Here is a 24,651-nt window from a genome sequence, read left to right as displayed (position 1 = left end):
CTGGTGTGTGTGCGAGAGAGAGACAAGAGCCTGGACAGGGAGGTGACTGGTGTGTGCTATTGGCCTGCAAGGGAAAGGAGTAGGAGAGTTGCTGGAGAGGGTAAGTAAATATGGCTTTTTAAGTTTATTTTTCTTGATTGACTGCCATTTTAATTATTGGGTATTATGTGATGTCTGCTGCTTTGAAATATTTTATTGATATTTGGACAATTTTTAATTTTATGATTTTAATAATTTTAATTATTGAATGTTCTGTTCAGCTGTTTTCTAACATTTATTAGTGTAGTTTTACAATTAGTTCTGCGTGGGGATCTATAGCTGCTTGGCTTATTCTGTTTCCCTATTAGGAAGTATATTAGTGTTTAGGGCATTGTTTAATATTTGTAGTATTGCCATTTCATAAGTTGGGTTGTTATTGTTTGAGTGCATGCCATAATGCAGGTGTAACTTTGTGCAGATTAGTTTGTGTGCATTATTGCAGATCTTGGGACTATGGTAGGTGCTATTTTCTGTTTCTGCAGGGTTGCACTGCATGCAGAGTGGCTGTTTTAGTTTTCCATTCCAGTTTGTCTCCTTATTTATAATTTGTGGTCTTTCTGTTGTGTTTTCTCAATAGGACATGCATTAGTGGTAAATTACTTTCTTTTCATAAGGAGGGGTATTGTGCCTGCCAGTAAAGGGAGTTTTCACACTGCACGCTTCTAGACTTGTTAGTGTTAACTCTGCACCGTCACATAACACGCAAAGAATGCACAAGATGTTTAGACTTGCCACACACAGACAATTGTATCCTGTTTATTATAAAACAGTACCATTTCTCCCTCATAACATTAATTTTATGGCTCTTTTCTGTACATTGGGTAAAGCAGCAGTGATTTCTGCTGTTAGCTCTTTTTAAAATAAAGTTTCAGCAAATGTATCTGACAAAGCCATGAAAGCTAAAATGTTGTACGGCAATCTTTTTTTGTTTTCCCTTTCTCTGAGATGATTTTTCTTTTTTTGCTAAAAATGTTGTGGTGAGCAGGAGACACACCCCTTACTGCGGCAAAAAGAAAGAATCATTGGCCAGTTCTTTAAAGTATGCTTACAATTTAATTAGAAGCAAGATGATGGCCACTTAATTTTGTCTTCTGCTCCTACCATCTTAGTTGAGGCCTTTTTTTTTTTTTTTTTTTTTTTTTCCCTGCAGCATCTGAGGTGGATTCTGTAGAATTTCTTTAATTTTTTACCTAATGTTGATAATTTTTTAGGTACATTTAGCTAGAGCAAAAGCACTTATTGAGGGTGTGTCCAGAGAAGGGCAACCAAAATGATAAAGGGGATGGAACAGCTTCCCTATGAGGAAAGGCTGAAGAGATTAGGGCTGTTCAGCTTGGAGAAAAGATGGCTGAGGGGGGATATGATAGAGGTCTTGAACGAGTAGGTGTGACTCGGTTATTTTCACTTTCGAATAATAGGGGGCATTCCATGAAGTTAGCAAGTAGCACATTTAAGACTAATCGGAGAAAATTCTTTTTCACTCAACGCACAATAAAGCTCTAGAATTTGTTGCCAGAAGATGTGGTTAGTGCAGTTAGTGTAGCTGGGTTCAGAAAAGGTTTGGATAAGTTCTTGGAGGAGAAGTCCATTAATGGCTGAATCAATTCCACTTAGGGAATAGCCACTGCTATTAATTGCATCAGTAGCATGGGATCTTCTTAGTGTTTGGGTACTTGCCAGGTTCTTGTGGCCTGGTTTTGGCCTCTGTTGGAAACAGGATGCTGGGCTTGATGGACCCTTGGTCTGACCCAGCATGGCAATTTCTTATGTTCTTATGTATGTTGCGGTGCTGTTTCGTTTGAAATTTGGTAGCCATGTGTTACACTGATGCTAAATTTCTGTGAAATCCTTCCAAGTGCAACAGCCCCTGCTACTGAGTCTGGAGAGTGAGACCGGCGGTGATATGACAATCGGGGAAGCTGAAGCAGGAGAGAGCAGAAGAAACTGAAAAAGCACCTTCCATGTGTCAGGCTATTAGCAAAACCATTTATTACTTGTCTACTTTGCAAGATCAGTTTTCACTTTTGTTTGTTCATTTTTCTTTCTATCACTTTCTTCCTGTCCTCTGGTTCCTCACTGTCTCTCTTAATATGTATGCCATATGTTGGCATGCAAAGTTATTCTGAACGCTGGCCCCGTAAGTGCTGAAAGATGCTGCCAACCCCTGTTGGGGTCGCTGCCTCTGCTCTTCCTTCTCCCTCCTCTTGTCTATCTTCTTGCTGCTCCTCCCCATTAATTTTTCATTGCCCTTTCAATTATTCAATCCTTGCTCCTCCATCCATCAATTCCACCTACAGTCATTTTGCTTGGATTTAGATTTTGGATTTAATTACTTGCCTTTATAAACCCGTGCTCAAGGTGAGTTACGGTTCAGGTATAGAAAGTAAATCCCTGCTCCAGAAAAGGCTTTTAATGTAAGCTGGTATCTAGGGCAATGGAGAACAAAGTGACTTCCCTAAGGTCACAAGGCGCTTCCAGTAATTATTTGGGATTTGAACCGTGGCTCTTGGCCCATTTCCCCATGCCCATCTTTCCTTCCCGTCACCTCTTGCTGCAGTGACACATTTCCAGCTTGAGCACTGTTAGCCAGCACAGGTTATGATGATTCTGAACCCTGTGGTGCCAACAGGAAGAGTTACCGTTGGTGGATAGAAATGTGGCATTTGGTGGGGACAGAGGAAGGAGGACTCTAGCAGTTGGCCTGGGCAGAGTGAGGAAGGAGGAAGTTTGCAGTGGCTGGCAGTTTAGAAGGGAGATTCGGGCAGTCTGGGGGGAGAGGGCAATTGAGGAAGATTGCAGTGGGTGAGAGAAAAAGGAATATTGCGACGGTTAAATGGTGGAGTGAGAGGGGGAAGAAAGTGCTGCTGTCCCTTAGAGGCAGGGGAGGTTGGAGGGAGCTGTGGTCCATTAGCATCAGCGGCAGTGGGAGCCAGCTGCAGGGCCTGTGCTTTCCCCATGATTTCAGGGGGAACAGCAGATTTTGATGTAGTTGTGGCGGCTGTAGAATTGCATGAAACCAAGACTTGACTATGACAAGTTGGGTGCTGTGTCAGAAACAACCACTTTGTGGTCTGGAGCATGGCAGGGCTTTTGATCTTTTGTATTGGGTCCTAGCTATGCAATTAAGTATTCTGCACAGGCTAAGCAAGTTTGTGATCCCTAAGTTAACTGTAGCAGAGAGGAGTCAAAAATGACTGACTAGTAGAGGGAGACTCTCTGTGGAGCTGAAGCATTCATGTGGTCACCCAGTGGCTGCAGGAGCAGATGCAGCAGGAAATGACAAGAAGGCGCACTTGCCATTTGAGCTGCAAGCTCAGGAGAATAATTTTGCAGAAGGTCTCCTCCTTTCATAAACTGAAGGAAGTGAACACATCTAGCTATTAGAGATCTCGGGGGGGGGGGGTGGGGGGAAACATTGTAATGCATAGTATTTTTTGGGGTGGGCTAGTAGTTTCCTCCTGCTTCTTTGGGCTTCAGCTCAGTCTTGAATTATGCCTACCAGCTTGCAGGAATACAAACCAGATTCTTTGTACTTTCACAGAAGAATGGAATTCTGACTCTGATCTCACAGTTCATTTGGGAACCAATGGCCTGGCCATAAACTAGGTCAGTAAAGTGCAGAGTGATTCCCAGATTTTAGGGAGTAGGTTCAAGCATCAGGCAAGGACAGTAGCATTTTCAGAGGTATTGCCTGTTCATGATAAGAAAGATGAAAGGCTTGGTCGTATTGCCAGGTTTAACAGTTGCAGCCCAAGGCAGCAGTGATTATGAGCTGCTTTTGAGCTTTCTGAAAGGCATAGACTAACCTGGAGGGAGGGGGTGACAACAGGATTGGGGGGTAGGTTCCATGTGGGAATTTGATCTATTTTGGGACTATGTACATAAAATCACAATTTATTTATTTAGGGTTTTTTACATACCGGCATTCATGATAGAATCACATCATGCTGGTTTACAGTTGAACAAGGGGGTGCAAAATACATTAAAACTGGAACCTGTGCAGAGATAATTGCAGTTACAATGAACAAGGATGATCGAACTGGGAGAAAAGAGAAATACAGTAGTAATTTAACATCATATAGAGTTATTTACAAAGAAACTCGTGTGGCTGCATTATCGATGTAGATGAGGTGGAATTTAGGAGGAGTCCGGGAAAGCTTGTTTAAACAGCCAAGTCTTAAGTCTTTTTCGGAAGGTTGGGAGGCAGGGCTCCTGTCGGAGATCCGGTGGGATGGAATTCCAGAGTGATGGTCCAGCTGTCGAGAAGGCCCGTTCTCTTAAAGTTATATGCCGAGTGGATTTGGTATGAGATACCTGGAGAGATCTGTCATTTACTGTGTTGCTGTGGTGCCATGAATCTTCATTCACAACTATCTGGGGATTTTCCCTCTTTATATTTTCTTCTAACTCAGTCTCGCCCTTCGCTGGAGGCCATGCACCGGGGCTGCCTCTGTATTCATGGGCCTGAAATATTGCTACTTGGTGCTGCTGTACAAACACTGATTCTCTCCCCCCCCTTCGGGGCTTGTGTAACTGTGTCTGCAGTATCCCTAGCCCAGTGCTTCTCAACCTTTTTTCCATTGTGATACTCCTGACAGATGATGCTCACATGCATAACATTGTACACTACATGCCACAGCTGAACTAAAAAAAAAAAAAAAAAATCCTAATTATTTTACTGTTAAAATATTCTTTGTTTTTTTACAAGCTGTTATTGAAATTAGTTATCAAACTTTTTTCTTCTTTTTCACAAGCTTTAATCTTCATTTAATCAGGGAGAAATGTGGGATAGATGGTTTCTCAATACTAAGTTGGAGGGTAGAAAAATTATCTTGCATTGCACTGTCAATATCAGAATATTTTGACACATTCTAGAGTATACAGGCCATAATTCTGATGTCCCCCCCTTTCAATTCATTATATCAAAAATATATATTCACATTCTTTGTAACAGCAACTCAAAATCCCTCCATTGCCAGACACTTTGTGAAGTAACACAAAAAAAAATGCAAAAAAGACAATAAGAAGCCTCATTTTTCACCTTCTCTTCCCTTTTCTTTTCCAGTCCCTCCGGGTCCTTCATAGTTTCACACCATCTCTTCATCCCATCCCACATTTTATATACCCTGTCACACACACCCTCCAGTCCATCTAACACACAGTTAAACATAATTCCCCCCCCCCCCCCCCAATCACTTGGTACCCACTGCCCCTTAATCGCTTCAGTCTCTCAGGCCCTATCCCCAAAGTTTGGTGACCCACCAGTGTGTCCTAATACAGTGGTTGAGAGCCTTTACCCTAGCCTACTCAGGAAGTGCAAGATCTGCTCCAGGAATTTAACCCAGGTCTTTCATATATGGCAGGGCATGTGCCTCCAGGCTGGCTCTAGTTCATGACATTAGTTACAGAAAGAATTACAATATTAATTTGTATTGCCTCTTCATTTTCTCTCTCGTCTTTCTTGGGTGGGTTAAGTGCCATTTGTATTGGCTGCAGGGTTACTTGTCACAAGAGAACTAAATTGAGGGAAGGAACTGCCCTGTGAGGTCTTTGGAAACTGCTGCTGCTGATTTGGGGGAAAGGTTTACTTAGTACATAGGTTCCTCAAACTATTTCAGAGCCTAAAGTGATTGGCAAGGAGAAAGCAGGGGAAAAATTGAGGAAAATCTCCCTGCCAATTAAAACGTTTTGGCTGGAGTGCTCTTAACAGCACTTGCTTTGTTTATGGAAATCTTAAGCATAAAGGAGGCTAAAATGGAGTCAGCTAGTGACCACAGGCACCAGTCAATAGCTTTTTGAATGCTCGATGTCACAACATTCTCTTGAGTTTAAACTGAACTGGCCTGTTTTCTGATAAGAAAATAGAGTGGGGGGGGGGCGGGGGTGAGTAAGTCTCCAGTCACTGAGTGTTGTACCATCTGTGACAGAAGTTTGAGCAAAACTGGATGACTCAAACAGTTACCAGTTTCCCTATAGGAAACTAAGCTTAAAAAATTATGTCCAGGGCTTCATTTGTAGGCAAAAGGGAAGCAGAACTTTGTGTATGTGTTTTGTTGGGGGGGGACGGGACTCTCTTTCTCTCACACACATTCCCGAATCAAAGCTAGATGATTATTCTCTGCTTCCTCCAAGGGCTGAGGAGTCATAAATATTAAATAATCTATGCAACTACTGGCTCTGTTCTGTTTTCCTCAGGGGAGATCCGGGAAACTACAGACCGGTTAGCCTGACTTCAGTGCCAGGAAAAATAGTGGAAAGTGTTCTAAACATCAAAATCACAGAGTATATAGAAAGACATGGTTTAATGCAACAAAGTCAGCATAGCTTTACCCAAGGCAAGTCTTGCCTCACAAATCTGCTTCACTTTTTTGAAGGAGTTAATAAACATGTGGATAAAGGTGAACCGGTAGATGTAGTGTATTTGGATTTTCAGAAGGCGTTTGACAAAGTTCCTCATGAGAGGCTTCTAGGAAAAGTAAAAAGTCATGGGATAGGTGGTGATGTCCTTTCGTGGATTACAAACTGGCTAAAAGACAGGAAACAGAGAGTAGGATTAAATGGACAATTTTCTCAGTGGAAGGGAGTGGGCAGTGGAGTGCCTCAGGGATCTGTATTGGGACCCTTACTTTTCAATATATTTATAAATGATCTGGAAAGAAATACGACGAATGAGGTAATCAAATTTGCAGATGATACAAAATTGTTGAGTAGTTAAATCACAAGCAGATTGTGATAAATTGCAGGAAGACCTTGTGAGACTGGAAAATTGGGCATCCAAATGGCAGATGAAATTTAATGTGGATAAGTGCAAGGTGATGCATATAGGGAAAAATAGCCCATGCTATAGTTACACGATGTTAGGTTCCACATTAGTTGCTACCACTAGGGATGTGCAGATGGGATGGATTTGTCCAATTCTGTAATCGTATTCGTTGGGACCCAAATACATTGCATTCGTTTTCATAGGGGGGAAACCCGATTCGTCTATTAGTTGAATTCTGTATTTGTTTTCCATTAAAGTTGGAAAAACAAAAAAACCTCTTCCCAACCCTTTAAATTTAATTAACTACAACCCCCACCCTCCTGACCCCCCAAGACTTGCCAAAAGTCCATGTTGATCCAGCAGGGGTCCTGGAGCGATCTCCTGCACTCGGGCTGTCGGTTGCCAGTATTCAAAATGGCGCTGATAGCCTTTGCCCTTACTATGTCACAGGGGCTACCGGTGCCATTGGTCGGCTCCTGTCACATGGTAGGAGCAATAGTCAGCTGGTGCCATCTTGTGCAGGAAGATAGACTAGGGGGCACTCCATGAAGTTAGCATGTGGCACATTTAAAACTAATCGGAGAAAGTTCTTTTTCACTCAATGCACAATTAAACTCTGGAATTTGTTGCCAGAGGATGTGGTTAGTGCAGTTAGTGTAGCTGGGTTTAAAAAAGGTTTGGATAGGTTCTTGGAGGAGAAGTCCATTACCTGCTATTAATTAAGTTGACTTAGAAAATAGCTACTGCTATTACTAGCAACAGTAGCATGGGATAGACTTAGTTTTTGGGTACTTGCCAGGTTCTTATGGCCTGGATTGGCCACTGTTGGAAACAGGATGCTGGGCTTGATGGACCCTTGGTTTGACCCAGCATGGCATGTTCTTATGTTCTTATATATATACACATACACTGCTGGCTATGCTCCGCTTTCTTGGGTCCCAGAAAGGAGGAGGCAGAATGCCATTCTGGATTATTCTGCCAGAAATTAAGCCCTCGGTAATGGTCACATAAAGGGGTTGAATTAGCACAAGTTTGAAAATTGTGAGAGTACTGCCTGGATTGAAGGCTTGACAATTGGCGCTATTGCTTACAAATTTCAGACTTTTGCCAGTTCAAACTGTTTTTTTAGTCTGACCATTGCTCTGCATTGTCTGCTTCAGTATTACTCCCTTCCCCTTCTGTTCCCTACAATATAGGAAGGGGGGGGGATGTAGAGGGAGGGGCTGGATTAGGGAGCAGAGTGACTTGTCCTCTCTATCTTCTCTGGGCTCACCCCCTCCACTTCTTTACCATGCAGGCTGCTGGAGGGGAGGGGCTGGAGCAGAATACCTCTGCTGCTCTGTGTCTCAAGTCTGAAAAGAGGTGCCAAAACTGCATTTCAGGCTACACACACACACCTGATTGTGATGGCCTCATTTGGTCTAAACAGTTGCTCTCAACAGAAGCAGGAAGATAGTCAGAAATAGATAGATTCTGATCTTAATGTAAATCACATACCAGAAGTAAACAGTGGGATTCTTTTGGTTTTCCTGTATATATTTTGCTTTGCTGCCTCCTCCATACTTAGTGTGACAATTTGGGAGTATACTTAGAAGAGTTTAATCAAATAAATGTTTTGATAGCCAGTGGTTTTGAATTTTGTTTGGTTAAGTATACCATCTGTAGCTAGTGTACACATTGCTCTGCCGTGTATTAACTAGCAGGACCTGGCCATTCAGGTACTTACAATTTTCAGGCTGGTGCCCAGAACCTAAAGTGGAGTGAACCAGTACTGTGTGTCAGCCTTTCTCCCTGCTCCTCCCATCCCTTTCTCTTTAAGCATCTGTGGTTGGCGGAGTGCCTCGCACTGACTACCAAAGAAAAGCCCAGCAGCTGCTGCAAGATCTGCGGAAAAGCCCATCCCTCTTCCCAGTGTGCTGCCAAAACATAGTCAGGAGTTTGGCAAGCTAGAGCCAGTCTCCTCTGCTGCTTCTCTCTGCCTTTGTATTTCCTATCTAACCAGGTAGGAAGGACTTGGAATAGTATGCAGGCTTGCAGTGTCCCTGCACGAGAGATAGGTAAGATGGGAAGGAGGAGGAATGTGAGAAGTCAGCACATTGGAGGAAGAGTTGCCCTAGTGTGGGGAGCAGGGGCAATAGGGAATAGGGGGAAAGTGCACCATAGATACGCTTTTTAATATTACCATAATTTATCTTCAGTTCAAAGCTGGTTACAGATCAGCTTTTTTAAATTATTGAGATTGCCCCTCTGATACTCCCTCACTTTTTCTGTTGATAAGCAGGCTGAATTAGCCATGCTGTCTGGATGACATTATCTGACTGCACTCATCCAGACTCTCTCCAAGAATTAAGAGTTTTTGCTCTGCTGCGACTGTGTGATACTGTGTACGAAGCACATCATCAGTCTCCTCGGTCTCATTTTTTCCGTGCTTTTTTTTACAGACATACCTTTCTCTTTTCTTGGCTCCTCATAGTTTTTTAGGCCTAAAACTTTCTATTTGCGCTGGTGAACCCACAGAAGTACTTTTTAGTGCAACTGTCATAGTGTCCAAAAAAACAGGCTTCAGATACTATCAGTGACTGATGGCCATAATTAGTTATATTTGTATGGGTCCAGATCATGATCAAGCATCGTACCGTGACTGCGGCTGCATGTCACCTCGGACCCAGAGACAGCAGCCAAAATTGCTTACCTAAAGGACAGGGGTGGGGCATCTTTGGCATCTGGCAGTTAGTTCTGTGCCATCTCCAAGACATTCGATACATTCTTCGCCAGGCCCAAAACAGCACCACCAAAACGTACAAAGATCATCACCCTCCATGGAGCCACAGGCATCGTCCAAACATTAAACTAAGCCACTTGCCCACCAGGTACACAGGTCTGTATCGGGAAAGAGTGGGGTCTCAGGGAAAAAGGTCGTGGCAGCACTTAAAAAAAACCAAGCTGAAATCTGTGAAACATTGGCGCCTAGCTTCTATGGTGGAACAGTCAACTGCATTGGATAAGGATGCGCATTGACACATCGAACAGGGATTGGCGCTGACCCCGATGAGGGCCAACAGGTGGTGCAATGCATCGATGCAGGTGACTCTAAAAGCGTCACGCGTCAAGAGCCGTGTTGCTCTGGCACCAGTTCATGATGCATCAACTCAGAGAATGGGACAGGTGATCACGCAATCTTGCATCATCTCGATGCATGCCCAAACTGGATCAACGCAACAACGCAGAGTGCGTAGGTGCTAAAACCTTAACAAAGCCAGAAGCGTATGGCTCAACAAACAACTTCCACAATGCATGTGTCATCTCCACAAAGATATAATTGCAAGGCTGCCTCCTCAGATCAAACTGGACAGTGCCTCATGACTCATACCCCAAGGCTTAAAAGGAGGGGGGAGGATATTTCCAGGACTCCTCACCAAGGATGGGACCTAAATCCAATTCTTGGACATATCACACCTGCCTTGGACTACTTCTAAGCCTCTCTCAATACTTGCGCTACCTTTCACAATCTGGCTTAGCAACGTTTTCCATAAGAGTACACTTTGAGTGCCATAGCTGCTTATCACAACAAGGTTAATATAATAGTTCCTCGATTGCAACCCATCTTCTGATATCTCTATTTATGAAAGGTCTTTTTCATCTCCATCCTCCTTTGAAAAAGCCTCCTGTGCCTTGGGATTTGAATGTCATCTTGATGGCTCTGATGAAAGATCCCTTTGAACCTTTGCAGTTAGTTTCTCTAAAGTTCCTAACCTGGAAGGTGATCCTTCTTGTTGCTTTCACCTCAATGCGACGAGTGAGTGAACTTCAGGCCTTAGTGCATTTCTCACCTTTTTTTTTTTTTTTTTTTTTTTTTTTTTTACAATTCTTCCAAAGGTGGTATCTGCTTTTCACATCAGTCACGCCATCATGCTCCCTATTTTTCCTAAACTGCAGAATAATGAGCGAGAGAGACTGCAAAAGGGCACTGGCATACTATAAGCAAAGAATGCAGCCACACAGACGCTCATCACAATTATTCATCTCTTTCAGTCCCAACACTCGTGGCAATAACTAAGAGGACTCTATCAAACTGGATCTCAGACTGCAAACAGTATTGCCATGCGTCAGTTCACACATCACTAGCTGGTGCGGTCAAAGCACATCAGGGGTGCGATCCATGGCGGCCTCAGTTGCACACCTCCGAAATGTTGCCATTGAGGACATTTGTAAAGCAGCCACATGGTCATCTATCCATACCTTTACTTCTCACAATAGTCTGGATCAATTAGCCTCGGAGTGCACTGGGGCAGGCAGTACTAGTAAGTATGGTCAATCAGAAATGCCTGCCCACATAGGGGGGGACGGGTTGTGTGTTTAAAAAAAAAAAAGGGGGGGGGGGGAGGTGAAGGAACATTCACGGGTGTCTTCACCTGCTGCCTCGGCCTACCAATTCTTTTCACAACCTGGAGCATGGGACTCCCAGACAGGATGGCTAATTCAGCCTGCTTACCCATGTAAAAAAAAGCAAGTTTTCTTACTGTAACTGGTGTTTTCTGTAGATAGCAGGAAAAACTAGCCATGCGTACCCTCCCTCCTCTCTGGACATTCCTTTCTTCCTTTCCAGACCATGGTGCTGGCCGTAATAATTATAGATGGATGATGTGCTTCGCGTGGGAAGTGTCACGCAGGTACAGCAGAACAAAAGTTCTTAATTCTTAGAGAGTCCGGACGAGCACCGTCAATGACATCACCCAGACAGCATGGCTAATTCATTCTATCTAAGGAAAACACTGCTTACGATGAGCAATTTTGCTTTTTTACTTTTGATGGACATAATATATTGATCGATCAAACATCCAAGGTTTGAGAGTTCTGCACTCATCTTTCTTTATGATCATATATTAAATCTGTAGTCAAATCCTTTTTTATTAAATTGCATCTGTTACCCCACCTTAAACCACTTCTTGAACCTTTTGATTCCGTACAGTTCTTAAGTCACTGGTTTTCTCAAACATAGATTACTGTAGGTCACCTTTTTTGGGCCTTCTGGCTAACACAGTTAATACAGAATACAGTTACATGCATCTTAACAGGCATAAATCCCTGTGATTGTGACTCCTATATTGTAGTCACCTCATTGGCTTGTGGTGCATACAGTACAGTTATATTTAATTTAACAAATGTTAATATGCCATGTATCAACTCAGCTCCTAGAATCTGTACTCCCTCACGATCTTTGTTCCTCCAGTCAGTTTGCTTGACATTCACATTTAACGAAACATGCGAAAGGGTGTTTTCAATCGCAGGCCCTATAGTATGAAACACATTGCCTGTCCAGGTTTGAAATATCGGTGAACTGAAGACATTTAAGAAAGAGCTTAAAACATTCCAGTTTAATCTGATTTTGAATCTTTGGGAATGTAACTATCAACTGCAGTGTTTTAGTTCCTTATGCTGTTGTATTTGTACTTATTTTATTATGTATTTTATTGTGTTCCCCTTACCTTAGAGGACTAGGTAAGAAATGTTTTAAATAAAAATAGATTATAGTTGGGAGAAGAGGTGAACTTTGTGTTTGCAGTACTTGAGGGCCAGTTTTCAGCATTTTCACATTGAATATTTGAAATAGCTCTACATTTTGTTCAAAAAACGTTCTGGCTAGCGTTTAGGAATTTCTAATATTTTTCCAGCCCTGTTAATTAGTAATGATAAATTACCATAAGTATGACTTGCAATCTTTGTGCAAGAGGATCTTGCAGCCTGATACAGACCTTCAGATACCTAAAAGGTTTTAATGATCTACAAACATTAAACCTTTTCTGTTGGAAAGAAATCAGCAGATCTAGGGGTCACAAAATGAAACTCCAGGGAGGACATCACAGTACCAACATCAAAAATATTTCTTCACGGAGAGGGTGGTGGATGCCTGGAATGCCCTTCCGGAGGAGGTAGTGAAAACCAAAACAGTGAAAGAATCCAAAATGGTATGGGATAAACACTGTGGATCTCTAAAGGCTAAAAAATGGAAATGAAGAAAAGAGCGCGTGGTGGTGATTACCTTTAACTAATAAGCCTTGATTCTATTGATGCAGCTCCATCATTGCTCTCTACTTCAATGGCAGGGGGGAAAAAAGGGAATTGGATTCGTACAGCGACCCGAGGGCCCCAACTTTGGTCTGGGGAAACAAGCATGGGGGTACTACCCTTAACTATTAAGACTGATACTTTGTTGCAACTCGAACATTGCTCTCTGCTTCAATGGCAAGTCATAACAGGAAATTGGATTCAAACAGTAACCAACCAGGGCCCTGACTTTTATGGTGTGGGAAACTGATAAGCATAGGGTAACCTACATAGCGCAGTAGATACTACCATATGCTTGCTGGGCAGACTGAATGGACCATTTGGTCCTTTTCTGCTGTCATTTCTATGTTTCTATGATCTTAGTTTGTGTGTTTAACTCTTGGGGTTTTTTTTATCTTCTGAAGGCATCTGCCTATCCTGTTGTATTCTAAACTTGTATTGTATTCTTATTTGATTGCTCTCATGCATCTCCTTTTTGGTATGACTATCTTTTCTGAGAACTGTTAGATGTAGTTCATATACTTACATTGACTTGCTGTGGTATGTTACCAAATCCGTACAGCTTCATTCAGGTACTTTATCTAGCAGGTATGCAATGGAACATAAGATATACCATACTGGGTCAGACCAAAGGTCCATCAAACCCGGTTTCCTGCAGAACGTTTATCCTGTTTGACTCAATGACCTCTTTAACATATATTGCCATCCTATCACTTCAATTTCCTGAACATACACAATCAGTCCAGAAAAGTGGGTTGTGTATCCCTACCAGCAGGTGGAGTCAGAACAATTAGAACTTTGGGCACTGCTACATAACGAGGGTGCCACCTGTAGTCACTCAGTATTTCTCTGACTCCAGCGGCTGGTACAATTGCACACCTGCAGTCTTTAGTTATATTTTTTATTTAGTTAGTTTGAATTTAAGTTTTTGGTTTACGGTCGCTTCCTGAGGTGTTAGGTACCTTTGTGTGCCATCCCTCAGTAGAAGCCAGGCGTCCAGGGAATTGCATGTTCCTGTCAGGGTTTCGCCCACCACAGTTTGGAGTCTGACGACCAGGGGCTCCTGGCTACTCACCACGGTCTCTGCTATAGCTGCTCCCTTGTCTCCTGCAACAGCTTTTCTCTGTGTCTGACAGTCTTCAGTGCTGAGGTAAGGAGAGGTGCAGGAGGGACTGGGTCTTTTTAGGCCGGCTAGGGACGCTGTCAGCAGTGTTTCCCTCAGCTCCCAGGGCTCCGGGTCATTTTCTGAGGGCAAAGGTGAGTTTTTCTCCGTGTACCGCTTCCCTGCTGGGGGCCTTGCGATTTTACTATAGACAGGCTCCTTTCCCGCAGCATGGCTGTGCCCGTTGGGTGTTTTTTTTTTTTTTTTTCTCCTCAGCCAGTAGTCTCTTAGCCCGAAGCATGAAAAGTTTTTTTTTGTTTTTCTGGTCCTGCCTGACTGAAATTTTCTCCGCGTCACAGCTCCGAACATTTCTTTTTTTATTCAAGCCCTTTTCTATTTCACTTTAAACTATCAGCACGCTGCTGCAGATGGGACCGAAAACAGAATTACAGGCCTGCCGCGCGTGTGGGTCACGTGGCCAGGCATTAGATGCGACCTCCTTATGCGCGGTGTGTTCCCCGGGGTTAAAGGGCTCTTCAGGGCTTCTTGCCTCCTCTCTCGGGGAGGGAATGTCTGCCTCGCCTTGGGCTTCGCGGGAAGAGGGTTCTCAGCCTGTTCTAGCCCCGGTGAGAGAAGACCTCACGGGGGGGAACTGATATCACCCCAGCCGACTCTCCGGTGGGGAGGGGGACCAGGTGTCTGAGCAGTTCCATCTACCAATGCCTCTACTTCCGGAATCCAGAGCCAGTCTGTCATGGTGGCTGTCACTGGACAATCTGGAATGGGGGGTGGATTTGGACACTCCGAATTGACTGATAATCTCCACCGATGCCAGCCTCTCAGGTTGGGGGGCGGTGTGTGCAGTCAGGTCTGCCCAAGGACTCTGGTCGGCGATGGAAAGATCCTGGTCCATAAACCGGCTCGAGACCAGGGCTATACGTCTGGCCCAGCAGACATTTCTTCCCTGGATACAGGGCAGAATGGTGCAAGTCTTCTCAGACAATGCGACAACGGTGGCGTACATCAACCGGCAAGGCGGGACTCAAGTCCAGCCGTAGCACTGGAGGCACGTCTTCTGTTCACCTGGGCGGAGCACAATCTCGAGGGCATTGCCGCATCCCATGTCGCGGGAGTAGAGAATGTGCAAGCCGATTATCTCAGCCGTCAGCAATTAGACCCAGGAGAATGGGAACACTCTCTCTCGAGGCGTGGAATCTCATTTGTGCCAAATGGGGAACTCCTCAGCTGGATCTGATGGCAACGCAGGCGCATGCAAAAACAGTTCGTTTTTTCAGCCGTTGCTGAGAACAGGGCTCGGTGGGCATAGACGCTCTCGTGTGTCCTTGGCCCACGGGGATTCTGCTGTATGCCTTCCCACCCTGGCCCCTCATAGGTCAGCTTCTCTGCCACATAGAGCGGCACCCGGGAAGAGTGATTCTGGTGGCGCCAGAGTGGCTATGTCATCCATGGTTCGCGGATCTGGTTCGTTTGGCTCTAGAGGGTCCACTTCAGCTGGCTCATCTAACGCATCTGCTCCGTCAGGGGCCCATATTTTTGGATCGGGAGGATCGCTTATCTCGTGGCTTGGCTTTTGAGAGGCGACATTTACGCTTGAGGGGTTATTCAGAACAAGTCATTTCCACCCTTCTCAGGCGAGATGTCCAGCTACCTCTATGGCCTATGTGAGAGTTTGGAAGCTTTTTGAGACGTGGTGTCAGTGTTCCTGCGACCCTTTTAGTGATGCATGTTCCTCTGGTGCTTGACATTCTGCAACAGGGCCTCGCTAAGGGCTTGGCGTTAAATTCCCTTCGTGTACAAGTTGCAGCTCTAGATGCCTTGCGGAGAAACTTTGACGGCTGTTTGCTGGCAGCGCATCCGGACATTGCACGGTTCCTTAAGGGGGTCAAACATTTGCACCCTCCCATCCGTTGGGTGTGTCTGGATTGGAGTTTGAATTTAGTCCTGCGAGTTCTATATGGCACTCTTTGAGCCTCTTCGTGGAGTTTCCCTGAAAAATCCGACTTTGAAAACAGTGTTTTTGGTGGCCATTTGCTCGGCCTGTCGGATCTCAGAGTTGCAGGCGCTGTCTTGTCGGGATCCTTTTCTTCGGATTTACGACGATCGGGTATCGATACGTACGGTTCCGTCCTTTGTCCCTAAGGTGGTTTCAGCCTTTCACGTCAATCAAACTGTGGAGCTTCCAGGGTTCCCTAACTGGTCCCGGGAGTCTTCTCAGAACAGACACCTTCATCTTTTGGATATGCGGCACGCCTTATTGCATTATCTGGAGGTTACCAATGACTTCAGACATTCTGATCATTTGTACATTCTCTTGGTGGCCCAAAGAAGGGGGACAAAGCATCAAAGGCGACCATATCTCGGTGGATTAAGGAAGCCATCTGAGCGACATACATAGCCCGGGGGCATCAGGTGCCTTTGGGTCTCAGAGCTCATTCCACCAGGGCTCAGGCTACCTCCTGAGCCCTGGTGGCCCACTCCTTTCTTCAGATACCGAAAGACTGTCTTGGTCAGAACCTGCTTAAGTTTTTTATTGTTGAAGCTCCTTTTTTGCAGACATGATTCATGGAGCAGTTTTTAGCAGTTCTGACTGGTTTTTGCCAGCGACAAAGTGGTAGTCTGGAAATTTGGTTGGGTGCTACCCTTCGTTATTTAGTTTTGTTAGCATGGGCTTGGGTACAGGTCAATCCTGAGTGACTGCAGGTGGCACCCTCGTTATGTAGCAGTGCCCAAAGTTCTAATTGTTCTCTGACTCCACCTGCTGGTAGAGATACACAACCCACTTTTCTGGACTGATCTGTGGTATTACAGGAACGAAAATTAGCAGGTAAGAACCAATTTTCATATAATTTGTATCCTCGTCTACACTGTGCCATTGGTTATCCTCCTTCCACCAGGTCTCTGAAATGCCAGTTAAAGCTGTCTTTTCCTTCAGTGCTAAACACTCTAATTCTCCTGTCTTATTTTTTAGACTTCTAGCATTTGTATACAGATATTTCATAGTATGTCCTTTGTTTGTGTTAATAATCTACTCGATCAATTGATGGGGTAATTTGGAATCTTTCTGCTCTGTCTGCACCTTACTTAAAGGCAGCTGGTCCATTTTAACATTTATTGCAATGTCTCTGCTGGGATGCCCTGTTTCCCTGTTCTGTTACTATCCTTAAAGATGCATCACCCCCACCATCTAGTTTAAAAGCTGTGCTTATTTCCTTTGTAAAAGTTAGTGCTAGCAGCTTGGTTCCATTCTATTAAGGCAGAACCCATCTTTTGAAAAAGGTTTCCTCCTTTTCCCTAAAATGATGCCTAGTTCCTAACAAATCTGAAACACTCTTCCCTGCACCATCGTCTCATCCATGCATTGAGACTGCACTCTGCCTGTCTCGGGTTGTTGAATATTAGTCTGGACCCCAAACAGGTGAAACCAAAAAGACAAAAATAGTGAACAATTCAGTTGCTTAGATGGTTGAAATGAACTCACTAAATTTCATCTTTTTATATTAATTGCCAGGACCATCGTAGAGAGACGCCATATACATTCATAAAGTAAATTAAGCTTTAGAAAGACTGCGTTGTGAATATAATCATTGGTCTTTGCAGTAAAGAGCTTTTACGAAAAGTTTTTTTTTTTAGGTATGCAAATAAAATCATTTAGGTTCAATAGTGAATGTGCACTTCTTCAAATAATGCTGCCCGACAGTGTGATAATGTTTCGTGTGCTTGCATCAGGGGCAAAAATGGAGATGGTTACTTGTACACTCCACCTTCAGTTTAAATGGCAATAAGATTCGTTACCACTACTCTTAAACACACAAACACTATCAATATACAAATCTCTGACATGACTATTCATAATTAGACAACATATTTTGAATTTACACTAATGCAAAATGTCTGTATAGTTTTTTACTCACACTCATGTTCAGTCTGTCAGCGTCTCTATCCAGTAGAAACTGGAATAGAAGAACCGATGCCTTTTTATCAAGTAAAATTTTTAAGGGAGAAGGGATGTAAAGTCTAAAGTACTTTTAGTCTATTTTTTATATTTGTCAGCTATCCTCAAAACCTACAACTAATCTGCTTATAGCTACCAAGTTACCCACCTTATTGACTCTTGTTTTAAATGAAATTCCTTTTGTATCAGCCCTGTATCAGTCCTGGGAGAGGACTCCAGAGGTATTGGCACCTCTGGAGTCCTCTCCCAGGGCTTCTGGGTAAGGTGTGCAGATGAGCCTTTCGTTCCTCTTCTGCAAGGCGTGCAGTGCCTCTGGAAGCTATGGCTGTGGAGTCTGAAGTCTGGAAGGCTCGCGGTGACATTTGGAGTCCTTTCCTGGGGCTTCTGGGTAAGGGGTGCAGATGCACCTTCTGCTCCTCTTCAATCATTTCTGTTGAATATGCCCAAAATATGTAACTGTATAAAAGGTTTAACTGATGCTGCAAGTCAGGATTAAAGTTGTTGGTTGCAGATTTTTTCACAATACACTGCTGATTTCAGAATATTGTTCATTCTTGAGTTAGAGTAGTATCTGATTTGTTTCAAAAAAGGATCAGACTTTCCAAATTAGAACTAACTCTACTAAACAAAAAATGAACCTGAGCACAAAAAATCCCCCCAAATGCCAAAGGTGTTTTTGGCAGTAGTGTTGACTTGAGGTTTTAAAGATATTCTTTTGGTTTTCTAATACTTAGCTTGTGTGCCATCTTAATGGCAAATTGTACATAGGACATTGATAAGGCAGAGGTGGTTCAAAGGAGAGCCACCAAAATGGGGCATGGCCTGCACGATAAGCTACATATAGAAAGATCAGTATTCAAAATAATTTGGCTAAGTTCATGACTTAACTGGATGAACCTGGAGATTGAAATGTGTTCCTCTGATGACTGGATATGTGTTTTAGCCAGGTGATAAAACTTAGCTGGATAGCAAGAGGTGTTCTGGGGAGGATCTTAAACTTAACTAAATAAATGGTGCTGAATATACTGGTGCTATCTGGCTAATCTGTTCATGTTGAGGGCAGGTTTAAAGTTATTTGAGTAAACATACCCGATAACATTATAGCCAGTTAAGGCTAAAATTTGAGTATAGCTGGTTAAGTAATTAAAAAAAAATAAAATCCTTGAGGGTCTGCAGAGATTTTTAAAAAGTTGCAGACCTGTTGGCCTGAGGAGCCTTCCCTGCATCCCCTCCCCCCATCATCATCTCCTCTTTCCTGCTCCATTTGGCCCCCCCAAACCCCTATGACCTCTGGGAGCGTGGGTCAATTGCACTGCTCCTGGCAGTATCCAGTCCAGTTCCACTGGGCTGCTGGAGGCCATGGGGGGTGGAGTGGAGCTTGGAGGTTAAATATTTTAAGAATTGGTGGGAGAGGCTGCTCAGGCCAAGGGGGGGGGGGGGGTTGAGATGGGTGGGATCGGGCCTGCAGGCCCACAAGGATTTATTTGCTTTGTTTCTTATCACTTAACTGGCTATATTCAGAATATAGCTGGTTCAGGGTTAAGTTATCTGGGTATCTGTACCCAGATAACTTAAGACCAGCTCTCAGCACTCACAGACTTAGCCAGATAGCACCAAGGATATATTAAAAATTCGAGGAGGGGTGGGGAAGGCCAATATGCCTGCAACTTTTATTTTTTTAATCCATTTGGAGGAGAAAGGGGGATTTGGGTGCTGAGACTGATACAAGTTAGATTTTTAACAGGGTGGGGAATTGGGCCTGCAGACCTGCACAGATTTGTTTATTTACTTTTGTTGTTCCTCAACTTTAGAAACTATAGCCAGTTACGTTATCTGGGCACATGTACCCACATAACTTTAAATTTGACTGATTATATTCAAATATAGCAGGTTAGGTTAGAAAGCTCCTATGGCTAACATTTCTTGGATAACTTTAGGTGACTATATTCTGTGGGAAACTTGTTCTGTTAGATATCAGTGACAGGATATCTACTGTCTTTATTCAGACAACTTGACTGCTCCCTGCTTTTATGAATAATGATCTCAGAGAGACTTAAGGATCCAAAGATGTACTGTGTAGAAGGAAAGGGATAGGAATGATATGCAAACATTCACATATCTAGGACACAGGTAGGCAAACCATGGTCCAGGGGCCACAAGAGGCTTCCAATGCTGCTGCTCTCTGTCACCTTGGGGCCTAAATTTTGGAGGTAGTTTTTAGGTGTGAGCCAGATTTGACAAGGCCTTGCTTTGAGCTGCCATGGAGAGGTGCTTAAGATGGTGTCTGTATGAGTGAGCATGCCAAGGCTATCCATTCTGCAAGAATCTGGTCTGTTAAATTAGTTAATCATTTCCTTTCCTTAATTCTTCTTTTTCCCTTGCAGCTAAGTATCCAGAGATTAAAGCCTTGATGAAACCAGATTACAACTTGATATGGATTGTCACTTTGATGGTCTTTCACACAGTTTGCTGCCTTTTATCTGGTTAAGGACTTGGATTGGAAATGGCTCATGTTCTGGACCTATGCATTTGGCAGCTGCATCAGTCACTCAATGACCTTGGCTATTCATGAGATCTCTCACAACAGCGCCTTTGGCAACAGCAAAACTATGTGGAACCGGTCCTTTGGAATGTTTGCTAATCTTCCTATTGGTCTGCCTTATTCAATTTCTTTCAAGAGGTATCATATGGATCATCACCGTTATTTAGGAGGGGATGGCATTGATGTGGATATTCCTACAGACTTTGAGGGTTGGTTTTTCTGTACCCGTTTCAGAAAGCTCATCTGGATAATTCTTCAGCCTCTCTTCTATGCTATTAGGCCTTTGTGCATCAACCCCAAACCAATCTCTAAACTGGAAATCATCAACTTAGTGGTGCAGTTCTCCTTTGATGCTGTGATTTACTACTTTTGTGGAATTAAATCTCTTGTTTACATGTTTGCAGGGTCAATACTTGGATTGGGCTTGCATCCAATCTCAGGACATTTTATAGCTGAACATTACATGTTCCTAAAAGGACATGAAACCTACTCTTATTATGGACCACTTAATTATCTTACTTTTAATGTTGGTTATCATAATGAACATCATGACTTCCCCAGTGTTCCTGGAAAGAACCTTCCATTGGTAAGGAAACTTTTCAGCTGCCTTAATTGACTTTAAATTATGAAATCTGTTGCAGGTTCCAGCAAATATCTCAAAGGTTTTCATGCAGAGGAGTTGATGGTGAGCTTTTTATAGAGGAAAGGAGGCTCTAGAATGAGGGGATCATGAGATGAGGTTGAAAGGGGGTAGACTTAGTAGTAATCTTAGGAAATATTTCTTTACAGAGAAGGTGGTAGATGTGTGGAACAGCTTCCCAGTGTAAGTGGTGAAGACAAAAACAGTATCTGAATTCAATAAAACATGGGATAAATACAGGGATCTTCAAGGAAGGATGAGAATTATAATGCTAAATTAATTGGACAGATGGGCAGACTGGATGGGCCATATAGTCATTTTCTGCAGTCATGTTTCTGTGTTCCATGTCATTAACTTGCAGATATATATATATTTGCTCAGTACAGTGTACCTAATGCATTTTATACTGTTCTTTCAATCATATTTTTATCATATTTTAGGTAAGAAAAATAGCAGCAGAATACTATGAAAACCTGCCACAGTACACATCTTGGATTAAGGTGCTATATGATTTTGTGATGGATGATACCATTAGTCCGTATTCACGCATGAAAAGACCACTGAAGGGTGATGAAAAACAGGATTAAATTTTCATGCACTTAGAACTCTGCACATCCCAAGCATCTACACGACCTCCTCTGTTCCAATAATATGCATGTGTGTGTGTGTGTATTCTTTATCAAATGTATTTATGTTATCTTCTAAATTTATTAAACACCTGAAGCTCAAGTTTACAGATGCAACATTCTATAAAAGTGATTTCAGCAGATTCATTTAGTTACGTAAATGTGTTGGATACACACAGTGTATATATATCTTCCTGTAGATACTAGAAATGGCCCACTATTACACGTGTTTCACACTGTATGAGGGTTTTGACCAAAGTTGTCAGGATACTTTCAAGTCAAAAACATTTTTCCTGACTGGTCTCTCAGCACTTTAAAGAAATGTAGAAAGTGATCTTTGTGTGTACGTGTACATTTAGGTTTAGGTAGAGGGGGTTTCAGTTGCAAGGTAAAATTACCTATTTCAAGTTTAGTGCTTCATTAGAAAGTGCAAATAAATGGAGCGGTTACAGTAAGGATTTTTTTAAAATCATTTTAAGAGCCTGGGGATGATGCCAGCATACAGGCATGTATAGTTTTGTGCATTAGTGTAATTGTAGTGAATTGAGCCTCCTTCCTGACCAAAATGGCATGTAGAGCCAGTGTGTCTGACACTCCGCTCCCATAACTAAGAACCAGCAGCCTCATTGAGCTCCCATATATAACATTTCAGATTGGAAAATTAAATGGTGAAGCTTAGTCCAGGAGCCTCCTGAATTATTTCAAATGCAAGCCTTTTGTTTTTCCTTTCCTGCTCGCTCCAGTCACACACTTGAAATCATTGTGATGAGTGGAAGTTTCCTCTCTAGAATTAAGGTAACTGAAATGTGGAATGGTCTGCAGTGGGTATTTCTTCTTGCACTAATTCATTTTAAAAGAGTAATTTGCCATATGGCTATGGTGCCTCTACTATTATTTAACCAAAATGAATTGAATGGAATGATTCTGTAATGTGTTTCATTTTTTAATGTGATTTGCATAATTGTATCCTCTTAGGTTCATGGGCTTAGCAACTATTTTAGTGACTTACCTAAGGTTGATTTGGTTGACCAGGGGTAGTAAAATATTTTGAAAATGGAGGACGCAGCCACAAATTTTTAGGAGTTAGGGAAGGGTTTTTTGTATGTGAGGGGGGAGGGTTATTTAGCTTTTTTTTTTTTTTTTTTTTTAATTTTTTTCTTGCTTTTTATTTTGCTTTGTTTTCTTTGCTCTCTTTCTTCTTCATTCTGGGTACTGTCTTCTAGCTTCTTACCCTCCTGTTATTCTTTCTCCTTGGTTCAGGAATGGGGTTTTGCCATCAGCAATTCCATCTGCTCTCTCTGGCCCTGTCAGAACTCCTTCCCAGCTTGAGTTCCACCAGCATCTTTTCCAATGGGTGCCAGTCCCCAGGTGACTTGGCACACAGGATTTTTGCAGCCCTATGGCTGATATTCTGAAATCACTTTCATAAGGTTGTGTTTGATATTTAGTAGATTTTCTTTTTTTTTTTTCATCATCTAGACTTCATAGGAATGAGCTAAAGATAAGCCATGCTGTCTGCCATCTTTAATGTCAAAACAGATTTAGAGAGGTTTTACTGACATTCAGTATACTGCAGTTTGTACATTTCAAGAAGTAGAAATCAGTTTGTCATTAATATAATGGTGCCAGTTATTTGGAAGGTTTAAGCTGGAATATGGGACTGTGTGGTACCATTTAGACTGCCAGCTTGTTCCTTCTGTAGAATTTCTCATTTTTATTTGGTTGAGCAAATGCCCTTTAATGCTTGCATTTGCCCTTGTTCAGAATAGACAAGATTAGAAATATTGGCATCTCTTTTCAACTTTTGTTCCGATTACTTAGAGATCTGGTCTAGTGGTAAGGAATGATCATGTTAAGACCAACATAAAACTCTTCTGTAAAGTGCACCCTAAATTCTTCTGACGTGGATTTGATAGGCTGCAGTTTTTTCCTATGTAATTGTAAAATAAGTTTTCCACTTGTCTGTATTCCATCTTGCCTTTTCACCTATTTAGAATGGTTAAGTGTAACCAAAAAAAAAGCTGTCTATTTTTTTATGCTTTAGCTTTCTGTTGCATAACTGATGTCAGTATTAATAAATAGCTATGGCCTCATTAAATGATTTCTTAGACTATTGTCCATCAGTTCCTTTCTTTCATTGTTCATCTTTCAGGAGAAAACTAAAATTGTGTATATGTGTGTATGTGTATATATGTGTATATATATATATATTAATTATGAAACAAGGTTCAGATTACTTGTCAGGAAATAAGTTCAGATAGTGAAATCACAATTTGAGGGCACTTATATCTCACAGCATCTTGTCATTCTGGAGGAAGAGCAGTGGGCTGAGAACCAGGAGAGCTTGGATTCAAATTCTGCTGATGTGCCATTGGGCAAGTTGTTTCACTTTCCATTGCCTCAAGTATAAACATAATTGTAAGCCCTCTGGAGCAGGGACCTACTACTTGCAACTGAATTTCCTGTACGTGCCCGGATCAGTCCAGACAGTGGGTTGAGCCTTCTTTCCAGCAGGTGGAGACAGACTAAAACTTGCAGGATGCCCTATATCAGGACAGAGCCTATCCTCTCACCCTTCAGTATTTGTCTGTCTCTAGCAGGTGCAGCATCTCCCCTTCAGTTCTCTGCTGTAGGCTAGTCAGCCTCTTCTTTCTCTTTAGGCTCAAGCAAGTACTTCTTTTGGTTCTTGTTTAAAAAAAGAAAAGGATCTCTGAAGGAAATTTCTACCTTCTTTAGTGCTTTTCTGTTTTTTGTGTGGGAGACGTCCGTCTCCCAGCTCTTGCCCGGCTCAGGGGGGCTTGTCCCCTTTTGCAGGAGGGGGTTCCCTGCATAGTTCTGAGTCCTTGGACGCTTCCAGGTGTGGGGACCGATGCTCTCTGGGCCTCGTTCCCCCTCTGACT

At 42.8% G+C, this 24,651-nt stretch overlaps 1 protein-coding gene across 1 annotated transcript in view; it reads left to right on the top strand.

Annotated features, from left to right (window-relative positions):
- The window catches only part of DEGS1 (delta 4-desaturase, sphingolipid 1), a 33,999-nt gene extending 10,130 nt beyond the window's left edge, over positions 1–23,869 (top strand). Inside the window, 3 exon segments of the mRNA XM_029593098.1 lie at positions 20,328–20,398; positions 20,400–21,071; positions 21,566–23,869. Of these exon segments, the coding sequence (XP_029448958.1) occupies positions 20,328–20,398; positions 20,400–21,071; positions 21,566–21,712 (890 nt within the window). The 3' untranslated portion in view covers positions 21,713–23,869.
- The last annotated feature ends 782 nt before the right edge of the window (positions 23,870–24,651 follow it).

Source organism: Rhinatrema bivittatum, chromosome 3 (assembly GCF_901001135.1).
Source record: "Rhinatrema bivittatum chromosome 3, aRhiBiv1.1, whole genome shotgun sequence".
NCBI classification, from domain to species: domain Eukaryota; kingdom Metazoa; phylum Chordata; class Amphibia; order Gymnophiona; family Rhinatrematidae; genus Rhinatrema; species Rhinatrema bivittatum.
Note: the sequence above shows the minus strand (reverse complement) of the source record. Positions and strands in the feature narration are given on the sequence as shown.